We start from the raw sequence: 22,177 nt of genomic DNA, 5'->3' as shown, positions 1-22,177 counted from the left end.
GAGTATATCTTGTATCGTCAACAGACCACTAGTTGGATTGATGTTACAAAGGCGTACTTCTAAATGATCTAGTACTCGTCTTACTTTCCTAAGAATTCTTGTCGCCAATCAATGTTCTTTCGCTTCCAACAACAAACTGCCACAGAGAAATTATTCCACATTCATTGCATCTTTTCAATGTAGAGTTAATTTGTAGTCATCTCTGATGACGCACAATATTCTTGATGGAATAGTTCTTTGCTGGTAAAAGTTCTCTACTAAAACCAAGTGAATGCTATTTCCTTTCTGGCTAGTATTTTTGATACCCAGCGGTGTGTATCGTTAACATAAAATTTTAGGACTTTTGAAATTCTATAGCGGATAAGCCTATCCTTAAACGAAAAGAATCTAGTTCAATCACGAGAAGTCTAGTATGTTATCAAATTCACTTATGATTAGCTCGAGGACGAAATTATTGTTGATGTACCCAGCGCCTAAGCTCTACCCAATTCAACAAATCAAAACCCTCAACTCAAGATAAGCAAAACAATAAAATCTCATTTAATTGTTCATCTCCTTGAGATTCTTCAGTAGCATGTACTAAACACCAACCAGGAACTAATGCTCTGTCAACAATGTGTACAGAATGATCACATCAAAATCACAGATTCCAATGAGTATAAAATTAACGTACTCAAACATTGCTGCAATTTCTCAAATCCAAAATTCATTTCACCCTAGTGGATCATTTCCCCATACTTCATCTCATCTCCATCGCTTCTATATACACGCTCCAATCTTAACTTCACAAAACACAACCATCCAATGTGGCGCCCCGACGAGCAGGAGCTCGCCCAACTCAGCCTGATGTTTCGGGCAACGCTATCGTCCAATGCCGCCCAGAGAAAGGCCGCCAATGATGCGCTTGCTGCTGCACGAGCACAACCTCAATTCGAAAACTACTTGTGCTATTTGTTGGTGCACTCTGACCAGGCACCAGCTGATGTGAGAGCCGCTGCTGGTGTTACGTTGAAAAACTCTGTGTTGAAGAATCGTTCAGCCGATCGTCCGGACGTAAAAGCCCAGGTGGTGGCCGGTTTACTGCTGTCAGACACTACTGTCAGAAACATCACTGGAAACGTCATTACTGCCCTTTTTTCTGCTCACGGCATCGAGGGATGGCCACAGGTTCTCCCACAACTCTTGCAGATGCTCCAGGATGCTGGACTGTCGGTGCAGACCAAGGAAGCTGCTGCCTCTGCTTTGGCCAAGATCTGCGAAGATAGCGCCATGATGTTAGATCGCGAATATGCCGGCGAGAGACCATTAAACCACATGATCCCTGTGATTCTTGCCGTAGCCACGTCCCAGGTGTCTGGAGCCACCACTGCGGCTCTTCTTCGTAGTATGAACCACTTGGTGCCTCTCAAGTCTCAACTGGTGCTCGTGTACCTTGACCAATACTTGCAGACGCTTTTTGCATTGGCTCTCGACGAGAGTGCGCAAGTACGTCGCTCTGTTTGTTCTGCCTTTTTGTTGATCATGGAGAACCGTCCAGACAAGCTTGTGCCTCACATTGAGGGTGTTGTGTCGTATTGCGTGCAGCTGGTTCAAGATAAAGACGAGACAGTTGCAATGGAAGCGTGCGAATTTCTTTTGGCGCTCTCAGAGCTGCATGACAAGGCAAGTAAACCTGTTTTCCGCGCCAGTTTGGACCGTGTTTTGCCTGTTTTGTTGCTGAAGATGGTCTTCTCCGATGAACAGCTTGTACTCATGGAAATTCTCGACAGTAGAGATGACTCAGCGGTTGCCGACAAGGCAGAGGATATCAGACCAAACATGGCCAAAGGCAAAGATGCGCATGCCGTCGGAAAGAACTCGAATGCTCCTTCTCGTGCTGGCAACGGCAACAATTCAGACCTGGAATCTGATGACTCGGACTCCGACCTGGATTCAGATGATGAAGATGAACTTGAACAGTGGAATTTGCGTCGTTGCTCTGCTGCAACACTCGACGCTCTCTCTTTGCAATATCCAGAAGAGGTGATCAATATCTCGTTGCCCATCTTGCAAGAGAACATCGTTTCCCCCGAGTGGCCAATTCGCGAAGCTGCTATTCTCGCTTTTGGTGCAATCTCCAAGAGTTGCATGGATCTCGCTAGGGATAAGTTGCCAACATTGGTTCCCTTTTTAGTAGACAGAATGAAGGATCAAGAAACGAGAGTCCGTCAAATCACCTGTTGGACGCTTTCCAGATACGCCACATGGGTTGCTGAAGAAGCTTTCGAAGGCGGTCAATACGCTCAATATTTCCAGCCCACATTTGAGTCTGTGGCTCTGTTGGCGCTTGATTCCAAGAAGCTCGTCCAGGAAGCAGCCTGTTCTGCGCTCTCGCAGTTCATTGAAGCCACGGATGTGTCATTGATTCAGTACTACGTTGGCCCTATGATGGAGCACTTTGCAAAATGTTTTGCCTTCTACCAACGCAAGAACCTTTTGATCTTGTATGATTGTGTGGGTACATTTGTCGACAGAATTGGTTCAGACGTATTCAACTCACACCCAGAGCATGCCAATACTCTCTTGCCTCCTTTGTTGAACAACTGGCAAACTCTTGAGGACACGGATTCTGATTTGTGGCCATTGCTTGAGTGTATGTCTATTGTCGCTGCCACGATGGGAGAGTCATTTGCCCCATACGCTGTTCCCGTGTACGAAAGAGCGGTGAAGATTCTAGGAAATACCGTTCAACTTCATAAAGAGGTTCACACCAACCCTGTGATTGAGGCTCCTGAAAAGGACTTCATGGTGACTTCGCTTGATCTCATCGACGGTTTGGTGCAAGGGTTCAAGGAACATTCCGTTGAATTGATGAGACAGCATGGCGCAAACTTAATGGAGCTTGTCTTGGCATGTCTCGAAGACCACGATGACGACGTCAGACAGCTGGCCTTCGCGTTGTTGGGTGATCTAGCCATATTCACCTGTGAAGCCACAGTTCAACCAAACTTGAACCAAATTGTCATCTGCGCGGGCAACGAGATTAACAACTGCTCCTACACAACATACGCGGTGACCAACAATGCCATTTGGTCGCTCGGAGAAATTGCATTGAAGGTGGCTCCTGGCTCTCTCAAGCCATACATTTCAAACATCGTCAACCTATTAATTCCCGTATTGAATTCCTCAGACATGCAACAAACAGTGTTGGAGAACGCAGCCATTTGCTTGGGCCGTCTTGGGCTTGCTGATGGCAGCTCAGACATTGTTCCTAGACTTCCAGAATTCATCTACACATGGTGTACGCATATGATGTATGTACTCGAGAATGAGGAGAAAGAATCTGCCTTTTTGGGTATGGTCAAGACCATTGAGGCTGGCCCTGACGCTGGATTCGGTGGTTTGTCCACTGTTCTGGGACGCAAGAACTTGTCCCTCTTCATTAGTTGCATCGGTAATTATTTCGAGCCACTGGAAAAGTTGCGGGAGGTGTTCTTCCAAGTCTTGGTGAGCTACAAAGAGTTGCTTGGATCTTCATGGAATGATGTCATGAAGTTGGTTGACTCGGACACCAGAGGGTTTTTGTCCAGCACATATGGTGTATAATTTCCCGGAAAAAATTGGACATTAGGCATTAATTACATCTTTCAAATATACACAATTAGATTTGGAGGGACTGAGATGTTCGAAGTAGACTCTCTATAAGAACACAATTATATCTACTGGGAACGGCTCTGAGGCACTTTTATGCACTAAGAAGGCGGAGGGATAGTGTTGCTTAGGGACGATCCATTCAAGAGCTCATCCCACACCTCTTGCAAGATCCCATTTTTGGTACCAGGAGATACTGCTTCGTCATCCAAGAGTTGGCTTGGTACGTTCACTGTAAGTAAGGGAGGTGACAGTAGATCGAGATTGGTCGAAATGACATTTTTCAGAGCATTCAACTCCGAAAGCGCCAGCTCGATGTACTCCTCGTCATAAAGAACGTCATTTACTAGACCAATTGGTAGATCCCACACACCACTAGGAGCCTTCCATATATACTCTGCAGGGTCATCTGGATACACCGTGTGGGCATCGATGAAATTGTTGGGGCTATTTAACTTCTGTGTCTTCACCTCCGTATTGTAGAGAGCCACAAAGACATATGTAAATAGCATAAGCATCAACAGATACATCGGGACCGCATACGCCCAATACTTATCCGGATAATACGATATGCCCAACTTTAGAAGCACCAGATCAGGCACGAGGATCCACAAAATGTAGAATATTAGCGCTACCGCAGAACTGACGTAGATGAAGAACCCCTTGTACTCCGCATACAGAGTAGAATTGGTCGCGACTGTGACATCTGATTCTCGGGCAAGTTTATCCTCTTCAACCGGGGTCGACCTCAGTCTGCCTAGTGGAGTTGAGGACCGTGAGAGGAAGTTTTGCATCTCATTTCGTACTGCTTCCATTGTGATGAGAACTGAAAGAAATCGAGGAACTTGAATGGGATTGAAAGCGGAGAATTTGAAAGTTTTGCTCTGTAATTCAACCAAATGCCGGTTGGTATTGCCGGAGTCGATAAATAGAAGTTGAAGATTGGTTTGCGTTTAGTAACACAAAGTTTCACAATAAACGAGCGGCTATTGTGGATTTCAGACCGGCAGAAGAGTCCCTTAAAGTAAAGGGGTGAACTACTTCAAGAACTAGATGAACAAAGATGGCTAGCGTGAGTAGTGTCTGCTTTTACACTGCTTCAACTCAAAGCGTGTAAGGTGTAAGTGTGGAGATGAATTATGGTAACTTAAGAAATAGTTGAGGAAGAAAAACAATTTGAATTTATTGATGAGAAACTTCATTATAAAAGTGCCAGGCGAGTGACGTGTATGAGAATAATCAATAGTTGTGTGCTTGGATAAGGAAGAACCCAACCGGGGTCGAGACAGTAATTGTCTACGGTACCGAAAAGGAGAACCAATTGGGGAATTATATGTTTCAGGCTATGGGATCAGACTAAACTCTGTTTTTCTTTTGCGTTGATGACTTGATCTCTCTTGAAAGTGTAGGGATATAGGAAAGTGACAGAATCAGAATAAGCTATACATTCAAATTATTTGTTCTATCGTTAGAGATCTATGTGGTAAGATGTCCGCTCCAAAGAATGTGAAGTAACGTCTAGTAGATAGCTTGAACATCGGATGAACTAGTGCTTTGGCGTATATCTTGCACTCTCAAAGCCTCAGAACGTCAGCTGCCACAAGCATATTAGATTCGATTATCTGGGATGAATTTTACGTCAAGCTCGAGCCTCTTTTCCCACAGACTTGACTCTTTAATAGACTGTAAAAGGACCCACTAAAAGGCGCCACTCCAGTCCTCCTTTCTCAAGCTCCTGAAATTGATTGACTTTTCCCCATAATCAGATGAACTTACTAATTTACAGTTGAACTTAAGGATTTCTTACGGGTATAATAATACCATCAGAAGGTTCGTGAAGCTGAACCGAATCAACTGCTCTAGCACAAAAGGATGTTAGATTCAATTTAGTTTCCAATTTTCACCTTATATTGCAATTTAAGAATCAATTATTCTCAAGCCCAGCCTTCGTTCTGGGCCCTTGTCTTTGCATGGACTAAATACTGTACCAGTGGGTTTTTAGAACCAAAGAAAGAATGAAGAACATAGCAAAAGATTATACCAATATGCAATGATTTCAAATAAAACAATCATTAAATTCAAAATTCCATTTGAAGTCGAAATTGAGCTAATGCGCTTGTCCTTCTTAAGTCAGTGGCCTGCACCGAAGTGCATTACGTATACTACCATCTATGACCTCACTATAAGAAATAAGACCAAAACTCACTTGTTTCACTAAACAACAAGACTGGAATCAACCTACACCTAGTCCATTCCCGAATTCAGTTTGAAATATCAAAAAATCATTTCCGATCGAAACAAATTTCCTAATTGAAAGCAAATGGTATGCCTGCAGACAACACTCAGATAGAGTTCAAGTGCACACCCAACACTTTCTCGTATCTCCAATGAATTTCCATGAAATGATCAAATTTTGAGCTCCAATATAGAATGAAGAAACTTCACCATTGTTGTCTTCATCTCTACACTCGCTGTTCCCGAGAATAAAGAATGAAAACCTCCCGTCGCTGACATCATCACTTTTCGCTCCGGGTAACCCCCTACTGATCTTAAATCGCGGCTAGCGCTGAGTCATTACCGGATTGGGCCATCGCCAAAGATTTTCCAAATCTCCTTCTTCTTTTCTTCAGCAACTACATTTTTTTCCACTGCCCAAAATGATTCTAAATCGCATCTTGGCTTTTGCTAAGACAGGCGTGCGCAGCACCGCCACCAAGAGAACGTTTGTGGGATCGTCCATTTGCAGAAATGAACCAGTGTATCGTGGAGGAGAGTACCTCAATCTGATCGCCAACCACGACCACGGAAAATTGGTCGATGTTTCGAAGGTCTTGGTTATTGGATCCGGTGGTCTTTCTATTGGTCAGGCCGGTGAGTTTGACTACTCGGGCTCCCAGGCTATCAAGGCCTTGAAGGAAGCCAATAAACAGCTGATCTTGATCAACCCAAACATTGCAACCAATCAAACGTCGCATGCCTTGGCCGATGAGATCTACTACTTGCCTGTCACGGCCGAATACATCACTTATATCATCGAGAGAGAGCGTCCCGATGGAATCTTGTTGACGTTCGGTGGTCAAACCGGATTGAACGTCGGTGTCAAGCTCGACAAGATGGGTGTTTTCGAGCGTTACGGCGTCAAGGTGTTGGGAACGCCCATCAAGACCTTGGAGACCTCGGAGGATCGTGATCTCTTTGCTCAGGCATTGAAGGAGATCGATATTCCTATTGCTGAATCTATCGCTGTAGACACTGTAGACGATGCCTTGGCCGCCGCCGAGAACATCGGATACCCAATTATTGTGCGTTCTGCTTACTCGCTTGGAGGTTTGGGTTCTGGCTTTGCTGCCAACCCAGATGAGCTTCGTGACTTGTCGCTGAGATCGTTGTCCTTGGCGCCTCAAATCTTGGTTGAAAAATCGTTGAAGGGATGGAAAGAGGTCGAGTACGAGGTCGTTCGTGACCGCGTCGACAACTGTATCACCGTCTGTAACATGGAAAACTTCGATCCTTTGGGTATCCACACTGGTGACTCCATCGTGGTGGCTCCTTCGCAAACCTTGTCTGACGAGGAGTATCACATGTTGCGTTCAGCTGCCATCAAGATCATTCGTCACTTGGGTGTTGTTGGTGAGTGTAACGTTCAGTACGCTTTGCAGCCCGATGGATTGGACTACCGTGTCATCGAGGTGAACGCTCGTTTGTCTCGTTCGTCTGCCTTGGCCTCGAAAGCTACTGGTTACCCATTGGCTTACACCGCTGCCAAGATTGCTTTGGGCCACACCTTGCCTGAGTTGCCAAACCCTGTCACTAAAACTACCTCTGCCAACTTCGAGCCTTCTTTGGACTACATGGTCACCAAGATCCCTCGTTGGGACTTGTCCAAGTTCCAACATGTCAAGAGAGACATTGGATCTGCCATGAAATCTGTCGGTGAGGTCATGGCTATCGGCCGTAACTTCGAGGAGTCCTTCCAAAAGGCTATCCGTCAAGTCGACCCCTCTTATGTCGGATTCCAGGGTGACCATTTCGAGAACTTGGACGAGTCCTTGGCCGAGCCAACCGACAGAAGATGGTTGGCTGTTGGACAAGCTTTACTCCACGAGAACTACACCGTCGACCGTGTCCACGAGCTTACCAAGATTGACAAGTGGTTCTTGCACAAATTGATGAACATTGTCAACATGTACCGTGAGTTGGAGAGTGCTGGTCTGATGCACAACGTCAACTCTGACTTGATGCGCCGCGCCAAGAAGCTCGGTTTCTCTGACAAACAAATTGCTTCTTGTGTTGACTCTACCGAGTTGGAGGTTCGTGCCATCAGAAAGGCCTTTGGCATCACTCCATTCGTCAAGAAGATTGACACCTTGGCTGCTGAGTTCCCTGCCAACACCAACTACTTGTACACTACTTACAACGCTACTTCTTCCGATGTCGAATTTAACGAAAATGGTACCTTGGTTTTGGGTTCTGGTGTTTACAGAATTGGTTCCTCCGTCGAGTTCGATTGGTGTGCTGTCGCTACCGCTAGAGCTTTGCGTGCTTCTGGCCACAAGACAATCATGATCAACTACAACCCTGAGACTGTTTCCACTGATTTCGATGAGGTTGACCGTTTGTACTTCGAGGAGCTTTCTTTGGAGCGTGTTCTCGACATTTACGAGATGGAGGTCGCTTCTGGTGTGGTTGTCTCTGTTGGTGGTCAATTGCCTCAAAACATTGCTTTGGCTTTGCAAAATGAGGGATGTGCCGTCTTGGGTACCAACCCAGAGGATATCGACAAGGCTGAGGACAGACACAAGTTCTCCCAGATTTTGGATTCGATCGGTGTTGACCAGCCTCAATGGAAAGAGTTGACTTCTATTGAAGAGGCCGAGAAGTTCGCCAACGACGTCGGATACCCTGTCTTGGTCAGACCATCCTATGTTTTGTCCGGTGCCGCTATGTCTGTCATTAACAACCAAAGCGAATTGGATTCTAAACTTTCAAACGCCTCTAAGGTTTCCCGTGACCATCCAGTTGTGATTTCCAAGTTCATCGAGGGAGCTCAAGAGATCGACATTGACGGTGTTGCACACCAAGGTAACGTTTTGGTTCACGCTGTCTCTGAGCACGTTGAAAACGCCGGTGTCCACTCTGGTGATGCCACATTGGTCTTGCCTCCACAAAACTTGTCCCCTGTGCTTTTGCAAAGACTCAAGGAAATTGCAGACAAGGTCGCAGCTGCTTGGAAGATCACTGGTCCATTCAACATGCAAGTCATTTTGAACAACCAAGAAGGAACTTTGTCTGATGCTGAAGCTGAATTGAAGGTTATCGAGTGTAACATTCGTGCCTCCCGTTCTTTCCCATTTGTTTCCAAGGTTTTGGGAACCAACTTCATTGATGTTGCTGCTAAGGCCCTCTTGAATGAGAATGTTCCAGCACCAGTTGACTTGATGCAAAAGAGCTTCGACCGTGTTGCTACCAAGGTTCCACAATTTTCCTTCACCCGTTTGGCCGGTGCTGATCCATTCTTGGGCGTCGAAATGTCTTCTACTGGAGAGATTGCATGTTTCGGTGACAACTTACTCGAGGCTTACTGGACATCCATTCAGTCCACTATGAACTTCAACGTGCCACACCCAGGAACTGGTATTTTGTTTGGTGGTGACTTGACAAACGACAAGTTGGGCAATGTTGCAAAGACTGTGTCTGGATTGGGCTACAACTTCTTTGTGGCTACCGAAGATGTCGCACAGTACTTGGCAAAGTATGTCGAGGAGCCTGTGGAGGTGATTGAGTTCCCAAAGACAGACAAGAGAGCTTTGAGAGAAATCTTCCAAAAGCACCAAGTCTCTGCCGTTTTCAACTTGGCTCGTGCCAGAGCAGAGAGCTTGTTGGATGAGGATTACGTCATGAGAAGAAACGCCATCGACTTTGGTATTCCATTGTTCAACGAGCCAAACACTACTTTGCTCTTCGCCCAATGTTTGAAGGAGAAGATTGGCACCAAGACCAAGTTTGAGGTCATTCCTGAGTCTGTTGAGATTCCAGGAGAAGTCAAGAGATGGAGTGAGTTCCTCGGCGGTAAGCCAGTTTAAACGACAGAGTTTAATAAGACTCTTTATAAGAATAAAAGACAATAGATATAGAATAAATTCATGTATATGAATAGTATGAAAAGCTGCAGTGCCTATTAAGTTGGATTTACTGACGGAAAATCCGCCCTGAAATTTTCTGGCACAAGAAGACAAGCTTTTCTGATTAATGAAAATTATTTTTCTGCAACAGCAATTTGTAACCAGAATGAGCTCATAGGTTTCTCCTTTACAAGTTCATTTTGCTATTCAAACTGCCTTTGAATTTCTGAATCAAATGATATTCACTATTGATCGCACAGAATTCCAATAGTAGAAATGTCTCCAAATAAAACAAATGTGGCAATACTTCGGTTCGAATTCCGATTAAAAAGCTAAGAAATAATAAAATCTAAGAAGTTGCCCTTAAATTTTTAAAAATCTGAAACATACAAAGAGGGACGAATCTGTAAGAAACAACTACATGAATCGTTCAGATTCGATGGCTACCAAAAAGAAATCACTTAGCACAGAATGTACAGTTTGTCGCCAAAAAATAAAGTTAAATCTATATAATATACAATCAAGCTAGCCAATATACAAAGGGTCATCTTGGAAATCATTTGTGTGTCATAACAAAGCCAAGAAACCCATTCTAGTTCCATAAAACTCCGAGACTAAAGCTGTTTTTGTCTCTTTGCGGAGTCGTCATTTGCGTCACCTTCTCTTTTGAGGATTTTCATAGTGTCACTCAAAACAGAAGCGGAGCCCGCTTGTCCCTGTTCCATCAAGAACTCATCTAAACGTTTTCTCATAGACTGCTCGCGTAGGCGCGCAGCCTGCTCCATAGCCTCTAATTCCATGATTCTGGTGCGGTACAAGTCGTTCACCAATTCCAATTCCGAAATACGTGTTTTCAAGAGCGAGAACTGATAATTGCTGTTGGCACCACCACCATTGTTGGGGTTGTTGTTAGGGTTGTTGCCGTTGTTACCGTTGTTACCTGTATTTCCATTGTTTGGATCTGCTCCACCTTCTCTTCCGGCTTTCATGCTGTTTGGAGGTTGTTCGCCGCTTTGATTTGACAAATTGCCACCAGGAGCAGCTGGATACCCAGAGCTACCACTAGAACCAGTGGAATCAGAGTGCGATACCATTCTTGGAGCGCTGTATCCCTGGGATGCAGCAGCAGAAAGAACGTTCTCGATGGGTTTGTTCTGCACCATCCCAACTTGGTCTTTACCACCGTAAATGCTGCCATTTTCTGGAGTAGCAGGAACGGAAGACACAGAAGAGGCAGCAGTTAATTGAGGCAAAGAGCCTGGTGGGCTACGAGAAGTAAGGCTTGAGATGGGAGGCAAAGATGGTTTAGGGTGGTCCAAAGGTTCAGCCTTCACCATAGTGTCTTGGAGATGGAATTGGGGTCCGAAAGAAGGAGACACAATCACATTGCCCTGGCGAGAGTCACGACCAGAAGAAGCCAAGGCAGGAAACTTAGGTACATGACCATTCTGGCTCAAAGCAGAGGAGGGAGTGCTAAGACCGGCAGATTCCATGTGTGGCTTTCTACCAGTTGGAGCAATAAGAGATGTGCCATTGGCTCCAACTACGCCGCCCTTGAAAGAAGCAGATGGACCCAATTCGTTAGACATGTTCTCCAAAGCACCAGCGGCTTGTGCATCAGTCAAAGCACCTTGACCATGGTCATGAGGCGCCGAGCCGTTGAGTCCACCCATAGCACCAATGGTCTTGATGTTTACTGCACTGGACGAGGTTTGCGGAGTCGAACGAGCGTTCAGCATCGACAGGGTCGTTGAAAGGAGCAATGGAGATGTGATCCTTTGCAAACCAGGGGCAAACTGAGTTGGCGTCGACGATGGATAGTTCAACAGCTGTACTTGTGCAGGGAAAGTACCTGGAAGACGACCCAAATGTTGCGACAAGTTGGTGGAGCCCGGGTAGTGGATTCTTGTTGGGTTGTGTTGGAGAGGAGACTGAATACCCAGTGATGGGCCAGGCAGTGGCAATGGCTTTAACGAGCCAGAACTATAGATGCCCTCCATGGGTGAGTTGTTTCCCGATTTCTTCTTGGGTTTTGGAGAGTCCTTAGAAGGGTTCTTGACGTCTTTCAGTTTGAGCTCCGGGGTGTTAGGGCCCAGCGACTTGTTGAAGTTGGGCTGCTTGATTCTGTTCCGCAGCTTGATTGTGTCAGTTTTCAAGCTGATAGGTCTAGCGCGACCATGCAACTTCAAGAACAATCCACAGGCATTACATAACACCTGACCAGTCTCGTCTCTACGCCAGAGCGGGGTCGTTTGCGTCTTACAGTTACGACAAACGGGCGACGAGATGTTGGATTTCGTGGTGGTGGTGCCGTTGTTGATCTGCGTGGTGGCCTTGGCGTTGGGATGAATGGGGTTGTTGATGGTAGGCAATCTCTGGATCTCACTCATGTTTAAATAGGTAGTAGAATGACAGCGGGGTATAAATCAAAAATAAAGCAAGTGTCCTCGGATGGTTGGGGTTCTAGTTCAGACACGCAAAGGGGGTCGTTTCAGATGTGTTTCAGATACCGGGGTTTCCGTAGATAAGACTATTTGGACAGGCAAACGATAGATCCAAGGATAGGTTCTGGGCGCGATAGCAAGTCGGGATACTGCTTGATAATCGTGTTCTTTTTCTTCGGAGAAATTGTAACTTTTTTGGGCCACTTTCTGTTGTTGTTGTTTCAGAGTAAAACACAGGGAAAAGTAGCGAAAATCGGTTGGATTCAAACGGAGGAAACGCACAGAAGGTCACTACAAGGAGACAGGTTGAATTGGCAGTAGTGAAATTGCGTCTGAAAGTTGGCGTGGGCTAATCTAGATATAGGTAGCCGTATCAGAGATAAAGAAAATTTTTCACTGTCCACGCAATCAGATAAGCAACGGGGCACCCGTACACCAGGGGCTTACTTTTTTGTATAGGGGAAGATCCTTTTACAGAGAATGGGAGGGAGAAATATTTTTGGAAACTTTGAGAAAAATAGAGATAGCCTCTTTTGTAATATTTCAAAAGTTTCCGTGTCAGGTCGATTTATTGTGGAGAGCGGGATCAATCGTCAAAGGCAGAGGAGATCTTCGGCAGGTATAGATTAGATGAGAATGGAAGGTATACTCACCGGAGAATTTCATCAACTTTGAAATTTTTGAAAGAAAAGTTAAAAAATCCGATGGAATTCTGTACAATCTGGATAATTTGCAAGTTTATTTTTTATCGAGTGTAAGGTTTGAGAGAGTGTATCTTTGGACTAGGGCACACGCAGAAAGTAGTAATGGCCATTTGATGTTCATGGTCAAAAGAAGAATTAATTGAATAATCTTTAGTATGTAAATTGATCTGCATTGTCTCATTTTCTTACTTCTTTGCTGGGCATGTCACTATTTGTCCATGCTTATCTTGTCAATCTCTTTTTGTCCTATTACAATACTAGGGTTTCAAAGGTGTATGTCCTGTCTCTAGAATCAAATGGTTCTTTTTCTCTTCATTCTATGTTGGACCCGTTGGTAACTCTATAGCAAGATCAATTGTTCTTGTTCAATAAAGGCCAACAAAATTGTTCAAAAGCGTGGGGCCCAATGGATGAATCATTTGAATCAAAAAACTTCGCGAGGTTCCGTAAGTTACATGGTTCTATTTAAACGGGCGCTGGGCCCAAGTGCATGTATTCATCCCCACTATAATCTCTTTCACACACCCAAAGCCAGAACCACACCATGCACTTTTTCAACTATTAGAACCCTTCAATTTCACTTAATCGAAATCTACATAAAAGAAAGACATCTTTTTTCTCAATGCTTTCAAGTCTCGAATAAAAACATCCAACCACTCGTTACTCAAGACCTACAGCTCCACTCCAGACCAAAAAAACCAAAAGAACTCCGTCTATATAATCTCGCCGGCCAAACTACAATACCTTAAAATAAAATATTCGACAATTCCACTAGTTCAACCCCACTGCCTGACCCAATGACAGGTGCCTCTAACAGTTGGCCGGCTCGTATATCTGCATAGCGCCCAGATTAAAGGTCGTAAATGGCCAAATGAAGCCTCGCCCCGCAGGTCTCGCCTATAGTGCCCACCTAAAAAAATTTTACTGTGCGTCCGCCGTTTTAAAGTTCGTCATAATGACCATTCAGCAGGCGACTGTTCCTTTTGGCCCACTGCTTGTGTTTCAAGTTCAAACCTTCCACAAGACACTGTCCACCGAGCGAAACCTTCATTTTCTATTTTTAGTCTCGTCTCGAACTGAAAAGGGCTCCTAACCCTCCCAAAGCATTGTGTTCCCTATTGACCTTGCTCTTTCCAGCCCACCACAGTTCAATTGCAACCATTTCTTTTTTGGAGTCCTGCAGGCAGACTGCTGTACACACCTCCAAATACATCGATGGCCTGCGCTACATGCACGCACGCACGCCTTTTAACAACTCAGTGGGTCAACTAAAAAAACATATAGTCCACTACCATTTCTTCCCCTTCCACTCGCTAAACCTGCTATTTTGCCCACGGCCAATTGAAACGTGTCCGTCCAATTGTGTAAACCCGTACACCCTTCCTTCCTAATACCCGTCGTGTTCCCTGGGTATTCTGATCTTGCTAATCTCGCTTCGGTAAACACATCGTATCCACGTCAAACCAGCTGCGGCCTCGCTTTTGATCTTCAATTCTGCCTGACGATTCTGCGCCGCGCTCCGCTCATCTGAACCATATAAATAGCTTTTGTCAATGTTGTCTGCTGTCGGTTCCGTTGAGGATATCCATCGCCTAAGACACGAACGTCTTACTTCACAGGCAAACCCAAATCTTTCTTCCACAAACATCGCTAGTCTCAACCACCATGGGAAGTCTACCCGGCCACTGCTAGTGCCGTTTTCGCCGCTCACGCCGCCTGCGTCACTCTCTGGAACTCCGATTCTTGAGGCCAAGGATAACTTCCATTTCGGCTCTTCGCTTAACCTCAATGCGGTCGCTGCGAGCGCATCCATGCCCAAACAGAAGCTGGCTGCCGCTGGCATTTCCAGAAAGTGGTTGCCCAACGTCGATATGGAGGTGGCCTTCCTCTGTGTCTTGTGGTATGGCTTCAGTATAGTGTCTGCCAATTCGACCAAAGCCATCCTACTGCGCTTTCTGTACCCCGTGACGCTCACGCAGTTCCAGTTTGTGCTCAACTCCGCGCTCTGTGTGTCGCTTTTTGCCATTCTCTCTGCGTTCCCTAGAGCTGTCAGTCTGTTCCCCAAAGGTTCGGTGCCAGACCTCCAGGCACTCAATTTCTCCGTGAAGAACTTTGTTACGCCTTCTTCTTTCATCATTTCCACCACATTGCCGATGGGAATCTTCCAGTTCGTGGGTCACATCACTAGTCACAAGGCCACCTCCATGATTCCTGTTTCCTTGGTACACACCATCAAAGCACTCTCGCCTATCACCACGGTTCTCATCTATCGTGTTTTGTACAAGGTGCGCTTCAAGAGAGTTACATATGTCACGTTGATTCCCTTGATGGTCGGTATCATGTTGACTTGTTACAGACCCATGAACTCTTCCAAGGACCACGGCTACTTGAGTGGATTGATCTATGCTTGTATCTCCATGCTCATTTTTGTTTCCCAAAATATCTTTGCCAAGAAAAGATTGACCATCAAAGATGATGATGAGATGAAGCCTAAGCTGGAGTTGCCAATGCACAAGAAGGACGAGACAAAGAAGCTTGACAAGTTGACCATTTTGCTCTTCTGCTCCGTCATTGGCTTCATTTTCACCATGCCTGTTTATTTGATCTCTGAGTTCCGCAACGAGCACTTCTCATTGACTGAAGTGTCGCTGTATCTCATGTTTTTGATTCTCTTGAACGGTGTCTCGCACTTCTTGCAATCGCTTCTTGCATTCTCGCTTTTGGGAAGCATCTCTCCAGTCAACTACTCGATTGTCAACATTATGAAGAGAATCGCAGTGATTGGCTTTGCTTTCATGTGGGAAAGCACCTTCTCATTCTCAGGCGCGCAGTCATACGGTATTGTGTTGACTGCCTTTGGTTTGTACTGTTACGACAGATGGGGAACCTCGCGTAACTAGTGGATTCTGAATCATCATAGTTCCCCTATGTTTTCTCTCTTATACTTTGCATCTTCATAACTGTATTGCAGTCTACATTTTAGTCATTATATACCAATCATAAACACAATTGTACGCATTTCCTGATAAAGTAGGTGAGAAGCTTCTTGAGATAGCTGAGTAGTCTCTAATGATGTCTTGAAATTTAATTATATGTGAATGAGTTCCAGCACCATAGTCTGACGTATCTATCGCACGTTCCGCCGGATCATGGGTGAAACAAAAAAAAAAGCATGCATAGTCTCTTGCGAGCCACTTCACTAGTGAGGCATTGGCCATCTTAATGGCCAGCACCATCGGTGTTCAACATCTTCTTGAAGATATCACCAAAGGCCACCATGAACACCGTCTGCCACACACCCAAACCAATACGAGGAGCCACACCACGGTACAAGCCCTTGACACCGTTGTTAGAGTAGATGTACTTGGCAGCAGAGAAAACACCCAAGTTCTTAGGACGGTTAGGGTCAGCAGTCTTGGATTGCATCTCCACACGGATCACCTCAATGGGTTGGTTCCATGCAGACAAACCACCACCAATGGTAGAAGCAGCGATCTTCTCAACGGCATTCAACTTGTCATCGGCACCCTTTCCGGTCAAGTTCTTGATGGCATCCTCGGCCAAACGGGAGAAACCAAATCTAGAACCCCAATTGGTCATTTGACGGATGGCCACCGCGTTGACACCCTTGTTGATACCGCGAATACCCTCCTTTCTGAATATATCCTGGAACACCTGGAACGAGGTCTGCTGAGCAGCAGCCAGAACCGCCTGCTTAGCACGAGTGATCTCGACCGTCTTCATGCACGTACAGAAACCCATGGTGAGGTAGGCTTGCGCAACACCACCGGCAACACCACCTCCCATTCCTGCCAAAAACCCACTCATTCCCAAGTTCTTGAATTGATACTCGGCCTCCGCAGAGACAAACAAAAGCACAGCACCCTTCGTCAGCGCCTCGATCCAAGCCCATGGAATAAGACCCTGGTAGAATCCAAGCACACCACCACGCGACCACACGTGTTTTGTGGCCTGCAAAAGCGTGAAGCCACGGTTAGCCGCCATGGTGGTTTTCACCACTTCCAAAGGTTGACCCAAAGTGGTCACCTCCGCCAAATTGAGACCTGCACCAAGCAAGATGTTGGAGAAGTTGATTGGTTTTTTTTCGACTTTTGGGCTGATAGACATTGCGGGAAATCTGGGGGTGAAAAGTGAGAAAGTGTGGTTTTAGGTTGGATCCTGAGGGTAATATAGTGTGTATTGGACGTTATCGCCCGGGCCTGCAGGAGACCAGAGGGCTGAGGTCGGTGCCGATGTCGGAGAGAAGAACAAACGGAACAGAAGGGGCGGGGAAAACCGTTGGATTGTGGAGGGGCACGGTATTTTTGGTTGGTTTTTGGTTTTGATTTCGTTGAGGTTTTGGTTTTGGCGGGGATCGATATTGTTGATGATTTATTGTGTGTTTTGAGCATTCATTGTTGGATCAGTGAGTCATAGTGAGCTGCGTCAAGTTGATAAGGATTGGATGTATGCGCTTAGCAATTTTTAATTGTCTTTTTTTTTTGTCAGTTTGATGGATTGAAATGGTTACGAATTCATAGAAGTAAGAGTAGGAAATGTGTCTTTTGGTGACCTCGTAGTGTGTCGATAGGTTCCATAAGAGATTTTGACTGGCAATTTCCTGTGGAACATGGGATATTGACAGTAATGATTCAATAAGAACATAAGGTCAATTGAAGAGTGTGATGAAACCAGAGGTTCGTAAAGAAAGTTGATGTATGAAATCGCTTGAATACTGTCTCAATGTCTTTTCACCAAAGCTGGCTCTAACACCTATTGTAACAAACCGTTCGGATCGTTCTTGATCTTGAATACCAGAGCTAGGCCATTCGGTTATCTTATAAATAAGAGGCAGTTTTGAAAAGAAAGCTCTGGACCCATGTTCTAAGTGATTCCGTAGGGACACGAATGGGGTTGTATGATAAGGGATACTCCTTAACCCTGTCGTAGATCGAATTGTAGAAGCGATATGTCTTTCCGATGGTATAAAATGCCCACAAAAGTCTTCTAAGCCGTCAAAGCTCTTGCATAGATAGTATTCTTGTCATTGCCTACATTTATTATCAATTGATTGGCCAGCCAAAACTACGAACGTTAGCACTTCAGATAACAAATACATCACTTTTGTTGGTTGCGTATTTTAGTGTTGTTGATCAATCTTGGCGAGTTCACTTGATAGAAAGTGTCTTTGTTAATCGTGAGATTACTCTTCAAAGCATGTATAGCACTTGAATTAACGAAACACCTTGCGATACCAAAAGTTAAGGAGAAATCCTCATAAAACCTAGCTGAACATCTTGCCTATAGTGCGTTTTAGGTTCTACCCGGAGGTCACAAATGCGGGACTTCTTATACTACAATCGGCATTCAATGGCTGCAAATGAACCGTTAGCACCTGCATCTAGTGGTTTCGGATGGAGTGTTGAATGGCAAAATACAATGGGCACGAGAATTAGATCTCCATTGATGTCGCTCAACAATCTCGAAATGAATCTCGAATCGTTAGATTGCTCGGCAACAACTCCATTAATAGATATGGATAGAAGGCTGTGGCTCGTTCTTCATGAATGTCTTTAGCACGTGCTGACATTTTGCATAGAGTATCAAAGGTGGTGTGGTTAAAAACCAAAAGGACTCTTCATTTTTTGCATCACCGAATGTCTTGCTGAGTTATTACCTCTTATAGTGCTGCGCTGAATAGAACCATTACTTCCAAAAGGATGTACTGCATAGCGGTAATCTCTACTTTAACAAATGTTCCATGTTGTTCACTTACAAATGTCACGATTACAATGGGAGCCACAAGGGCTTTTCTCAATTACATTCACTCTTGACTTGACTGAAAATACATTAAAATAACCCTTCGATTCTCGTAAAATTTGAACACCCCTATACCGCTGGTGCACGGGTGTAATTTGCACCCAACAATCCGAACCTATTTCGAAAGAGCAAAATCAATTGAAGTCAAGTTTAAAAAATTCCCCGTTCTCCCAATGGAATTGACCGCGTACTCCCAATCCCAATCGGGCCTCTTTCACAGTCAACACAAAACCCACAGGCTGTGCGAACTGCGGAGAACCGAGTATGAAAACAAATCCTATAGTTATGGAGTCCACTCCTTCGTAATTTTCCGGCCTCGCTTATCCCGTTATTATCTACAAGATCTATGACCAATAGGAGAGAATACATTCTCAGCGGAAAACAGAACAATTACCACCGGAACGGATATCCTAAATTCAGAAAAAAAATCCAACTTCACGAATTTCCATTGATGTTCCCTTGGTCCACGAAGTTTCGTCCTCCTTTTCTACCTTTCTTTTTTTTTTCTTGTGGTGTGGTAATCCGCCCAACCTCACCTCATCGCCTGCATCCACTACGCCGCATCGTCTTATTACGCGCCCTAATATTGGGTCCCTGACAGCCACCCGAACACATAAAAAACAAGGCATTTACGAGAAATTATCAATCTGTAATAACAAATTGTTTTCAAGAAATGGCCTGCTTTTCCCGCTTTTCACAAATATATATAAAGACCCTCTCCCACCCTGGAATTCCCGCAGATCTCCTGCACCACTCCAGGAAAGGCCCCCTTAGCTGCAGGCTCACTTTACTTTTTCTCAGACCCATTCGCATATATATATTACACCACTGGCCCACTTTTTTTCTCACCCGTCCGACCTAGTCAACCTTCCTTTGTCATGTCAAAAGTCGCCTCGTTGTCCTCCACTAGCACAGGAGCCCTGTCCTCCAAAACCACCAAGCGTTCGGGTAACGTCGCCACGCTCCTGGAGAAATTGACTGCAATTGACACTTACGGAAACGAGTTCGAGGCTCCAGACTACACCATTAAGGACATTTTGTCTGTCATTCCTGCCGAGAGTTACGAGCGTCGTACTCTCGAGTCCATGTACTATGTTTTCCGTGACATCGCTGCCATGGTTTCCATTGGATGGGTTGCCAACACTTACATTCCAGTATTGCCCAACGCTGCACTTAGATTCGCTGCTTGGACCACATATTCCATCATCCAGGGTCTTTTCGGTACTGGTATCTGGGTTTTGGCCCACGAGTGTGGCCACTCTGCTTTCTCTGACTCCAGAATCGTCAACGACACTGTTGGTTGGGTGTTGCACTCGTTCTGGCTCGTTCCATACTTCTCCTGGAAGTTCTCTCACTCTAAGCACCACAAGGCTACTGGCCACATGGACAGAGATATGGTTTTCGTTCCTAAGACCAGAGATGAGTTCATCAAGAACAGAGGTGCCTCTGTCATTGAGGAGATTGCCTCTGACTCTCCTATCGTTTCCTTGTGGTCCTTGATTACCCAACAATTGTTCGGTTGGATCATGTACATCTCTACTAACGTCACTGGTCAAAAGGTTGCCCCAACCGGTTGGGGCATGAACCACTTCAACCCAGCTTCTGCCATTTTCGAGAAGAACCAATACTGGTACATTGTTTTGTCCGACATTGGTATCCTTACCCAACTTTTCGTTTTGTACACTTGGTACCAAAACTACGGTGGTTTCAACCTCTTGGTTAACTGGTTCATCCCATACCTCGGTGTTAACCACTGGCTTGTGTTCATTACCTTCTTGCAACACTCTGACCCTGAGATGCCTCACTACGAAGCCGACCAATGGAACTTCGCCAGAGGTGCCGCTGCCACCATCGACAGAGAGTTTGGTTTCGTCGGAAAGCACATCTTCCACGATATCATCGAGACCCACGTCTTGCACCACTACTGCTCCAGAATTCCTTTCTACAACGCTCGTCCTGCTTCTGAGGCCATCAAGAAGGTCATGGGTAAGCACTACCGTCACAGCGATGAGAACATGTTTGTTTCTTTGTGGAAGTCTGCCAGATGGTGTCAGTTCGTTGAGGGTGACAACGGATTGTTGATGTACAGAAACGTCAATGGCTTTGGTACTCCACCAAAGAAGTAAGCACTTTTTTTTATCCCGGGTTCTTAATTTATTACAATTATACATATATAGACGTATAGAGGATGCACCTCTCAATCAAATGCATGTTTCTTATTTGAAAACTATTTAATGTAAGGAATTCTAGTGGGTGTGTTCTCCCGATAAATTTCGTACTGTTTTCCGTAGAAGGCAACAAGAAACTCTTCCTCGTACGAAATTCTGTTCTTGAAGAATTGGTGCAATTTGTAGATACCAACAACACAGAGAACAGGGTTTTGAAGCATGATTTGTCCGCCAACAAACCACCAAAAATACCCGAAGTAGCTAGGGTGACGCATGTACTTGTAAATTCCCCAATGGACCAACGGACGTTTGTCAGATGCCTCCTTTTGGATGTAGTGGTGAAATGAGACGCCAGCAGTATACATTGCCAATGAACGACAGATCTGGCCCAAAATTATTATAGATAAGCCAGCCATCAAGAAAGATGTTCTCAATTTGATGCTGTATGCCCAATCGATCGTCTTTAGGGCTCCTTCAAGTACCGAAGCAATATAGACAACGTACAACTCTATGTCATTAAGAATGAACGAATCGTCATCAACCTCCAGAGTGTTGCACAACGCTGTCATGAAAAATTCTAGTAGATGGAAAATAGAGTTGAGGAGCGTATACAATGCCACACGGAACAAGAGTGTGTTTGAATCTCGGATGAACAACATCACACCTAATGACGCTGTCAGCACAACACCTAGTAGAAAGGCCTTCAAGGCAACCACGTGTAAACGTACACGCACAGGTTGATAATTTGAGTACTTTCCCATGATTGTCTTGTGATGTATCAGTTTTCGTCGTTATAACGAGTTGATGCCCAAGCTAAGAGGATGTGTCAGTAAATTTGGTGACGAAAGTTTTCAAGGATATTCTCTGCTATGCGAATATCACTCTATCTGTATTCTTCCCGTTCGTGAAAGACCTAGGGACACTTCTTAGGTTCAATCTGTAATGATGGATATGAGCTCAATGGCGTCTTTGAAAGTCAGAAAAGCCAGTCTGGTGTAGTTTTGGCAATTTGATAAAGACAATCTACGTCTCAAATATATAGTTGCGGGGCCAAATTGCAAATAATCAACACAAACTTAGACTAGTTGCAGCCAAGTGCTTGAGATCAATAGTGCATACTGAGCATCCTAGAATTGAACAAGAAAATCATCAAAAATTCAGATAAATTAAAGAGAAGCTCGTATGAGAAAAATTTCAGAGCAGTCATTAAGCTTCAAAATCATTGCTCGCCACTTTTTGCTCCGAATTTGTTGAAGTAGGCAAGTGAAGAACTCTTGAAAAACTGTACC

The 22,177-nt window shown here is 44.9% G+C and overlaps 8 protein-coding genes across 8 annotated transcripts; 4 read left to right on the top strand and 4 right to left on the bottom strand.

Annotated features, from left to right (window-relative positions):
• Positions 1-804: 804 nt before the first annotated feature.
• Positions 805-3,585, top strand: PUMCH_002711 (uncharacterized protein; the record flags this gene model as incomplete). The annotated part of the gene is made up of 1 exon (XM_063021710.1): positions 805-3,585. The coding sequence occupies one exon, from the start codon at positions 805-807 to the stop codon at positions 3,583-3,585; it is 2,781 nt and encodes a 926-aa protein (XP_062877780.1).
• Positions 3,586-3,731: 146 nt separating this feature from the next.
• PUMCH_002710 (uncharacterized protein) lies at positions 3,732-4,445 on the bottom strand (the record flags this gene model as incomplete). The annotated part of the gene is made up of 1 exon (XM_063021709.1): positions 3,732-4,445. The coding sequence occupies one exon, from the start codon at positions 4,443-4,445 to the stop codon at positions 3,732-3,734; it is 714 nt and encodes a 237-aa protein (XP_062877779.1).
• A 1,842-nt stretch (positions 4,446-6,287) lies between these two features.
• Positions 6,288-9,713, top strand: PUMCH_002709 (uncharacterized protein; the record flags this gene model as incomplete). The annotated part of the gene is made up of 1 exon (XM_063021708.1): positions 6,288-9,713. The coding sequence occupies one exon, from the start codon at positions 6,288-6,290 to the stop codon at positions 9,711-9,713; it is 3,426 nt and encodes a 1,141-aa protein (XP_062877778.1).
• A 653-nt stretch (positions 9,714-10,366) lies between these two features.
• Positions 10,367-12,142, bottom strand: PUMCH_002708 (uncharacterized protein; the record flags this gene model as incomplete). The annotated part of the gene is made up of 1 exon (XM_063021707.1): positions 10,367-12,142. The coding sequence occupies one exon, from the start codon at positions 12,140-12,142 to the stop codon at positions 10,367-10,369; it is 1,776 nt and encodes a 591-aa protein (XP_062877777.1).
• A 2,311-nt stretch (positions 12,143-14,453) lies between these two features.
• PUMCH_002707 (uncharacterized protein) lies at positions 14,454-15,800 on the top strand (the record flags this gene model as incomplete). The annotated part of the gene is made up of 1 exon (XM_063021706.1): positions 14,454-15,800. The coding sequence occupies one exon, from the start codon at positions 14,454-14,456 to the stop codon at positions 15,798-15,800; it is 1,347 nt and encodes a 448-aa protein (XP_062877776.1).
• A 319-nt stretch (positions 15,801-16,119) lies between these two features.
• Positions 16,120-17,028, bottom strand: PUMCH_002706 (uncharacterized protein; the record flags this gene model as incomplete). Its single annotated transcript, XM_063021705.1, has 1 exon — positions 16,120-17,028. The coding sequence occupies one exon, from the start codon at positions 17,026-17,028 to the stop codon at positions 16,120-16,122; it is 909 nt and encodes a 302-aa protein (XP_062877775.1).
• Positions 17,029-19,598: 2,570 nt separating this feature from the next.
• PUMCH_002705 (uncharacterized protein) lies at positions 19,599-20,846 on the top strand (the record flags this gene model as incomplete). The annotated part of the gene is made up of 1 exon (XM_063021704.1): positions 19,599-20,846. One exon carries the CDS (start codon positions 19,599-19,601, stop codon positions 20,844-20,846), a length of 1,248 nt encoding a protein of 415 aa, XP_062877774.1.
• A 101-nt stretch (positions 20,847-20,947) lies between these two features.
• PUMCH_002704 (uncharacterized protein) lies at positions 20,948-21,649 on the bottom strand (the record flags this gene model as incomplete). Its single annotated transcript, XM_063021703.1, has 1 exon — positions 20,948-21,649. One exon carries the CDS (start codon positions 21,647-21,649, stop codon positions 20,948-20,950), a length of 702 nt encoding a protein of 233 aa, XP_062877773.1.
• Positions 21,650-22,177: the final 528 nt, after the last annotated feature.

This window comes from Australozyma saopauloensis, chromosome 3, assembly GCF_035610405.1.
Source record: "Australozyma saopauloensis chromosome 3, complete sequence".
NCBI classification, from domain to species: Eukaryota; Fungi; Ascomycota; class Pichiomycetes; order Serinales; family Metschnikowiaceae; genus Australozyma; species Australozyma saopauloensis.
The sequence above is the reverse complement of the archived record's forward strand: the minus strand, read 5'-3'. Positions and strand labels throughout refer to the sequence as shown.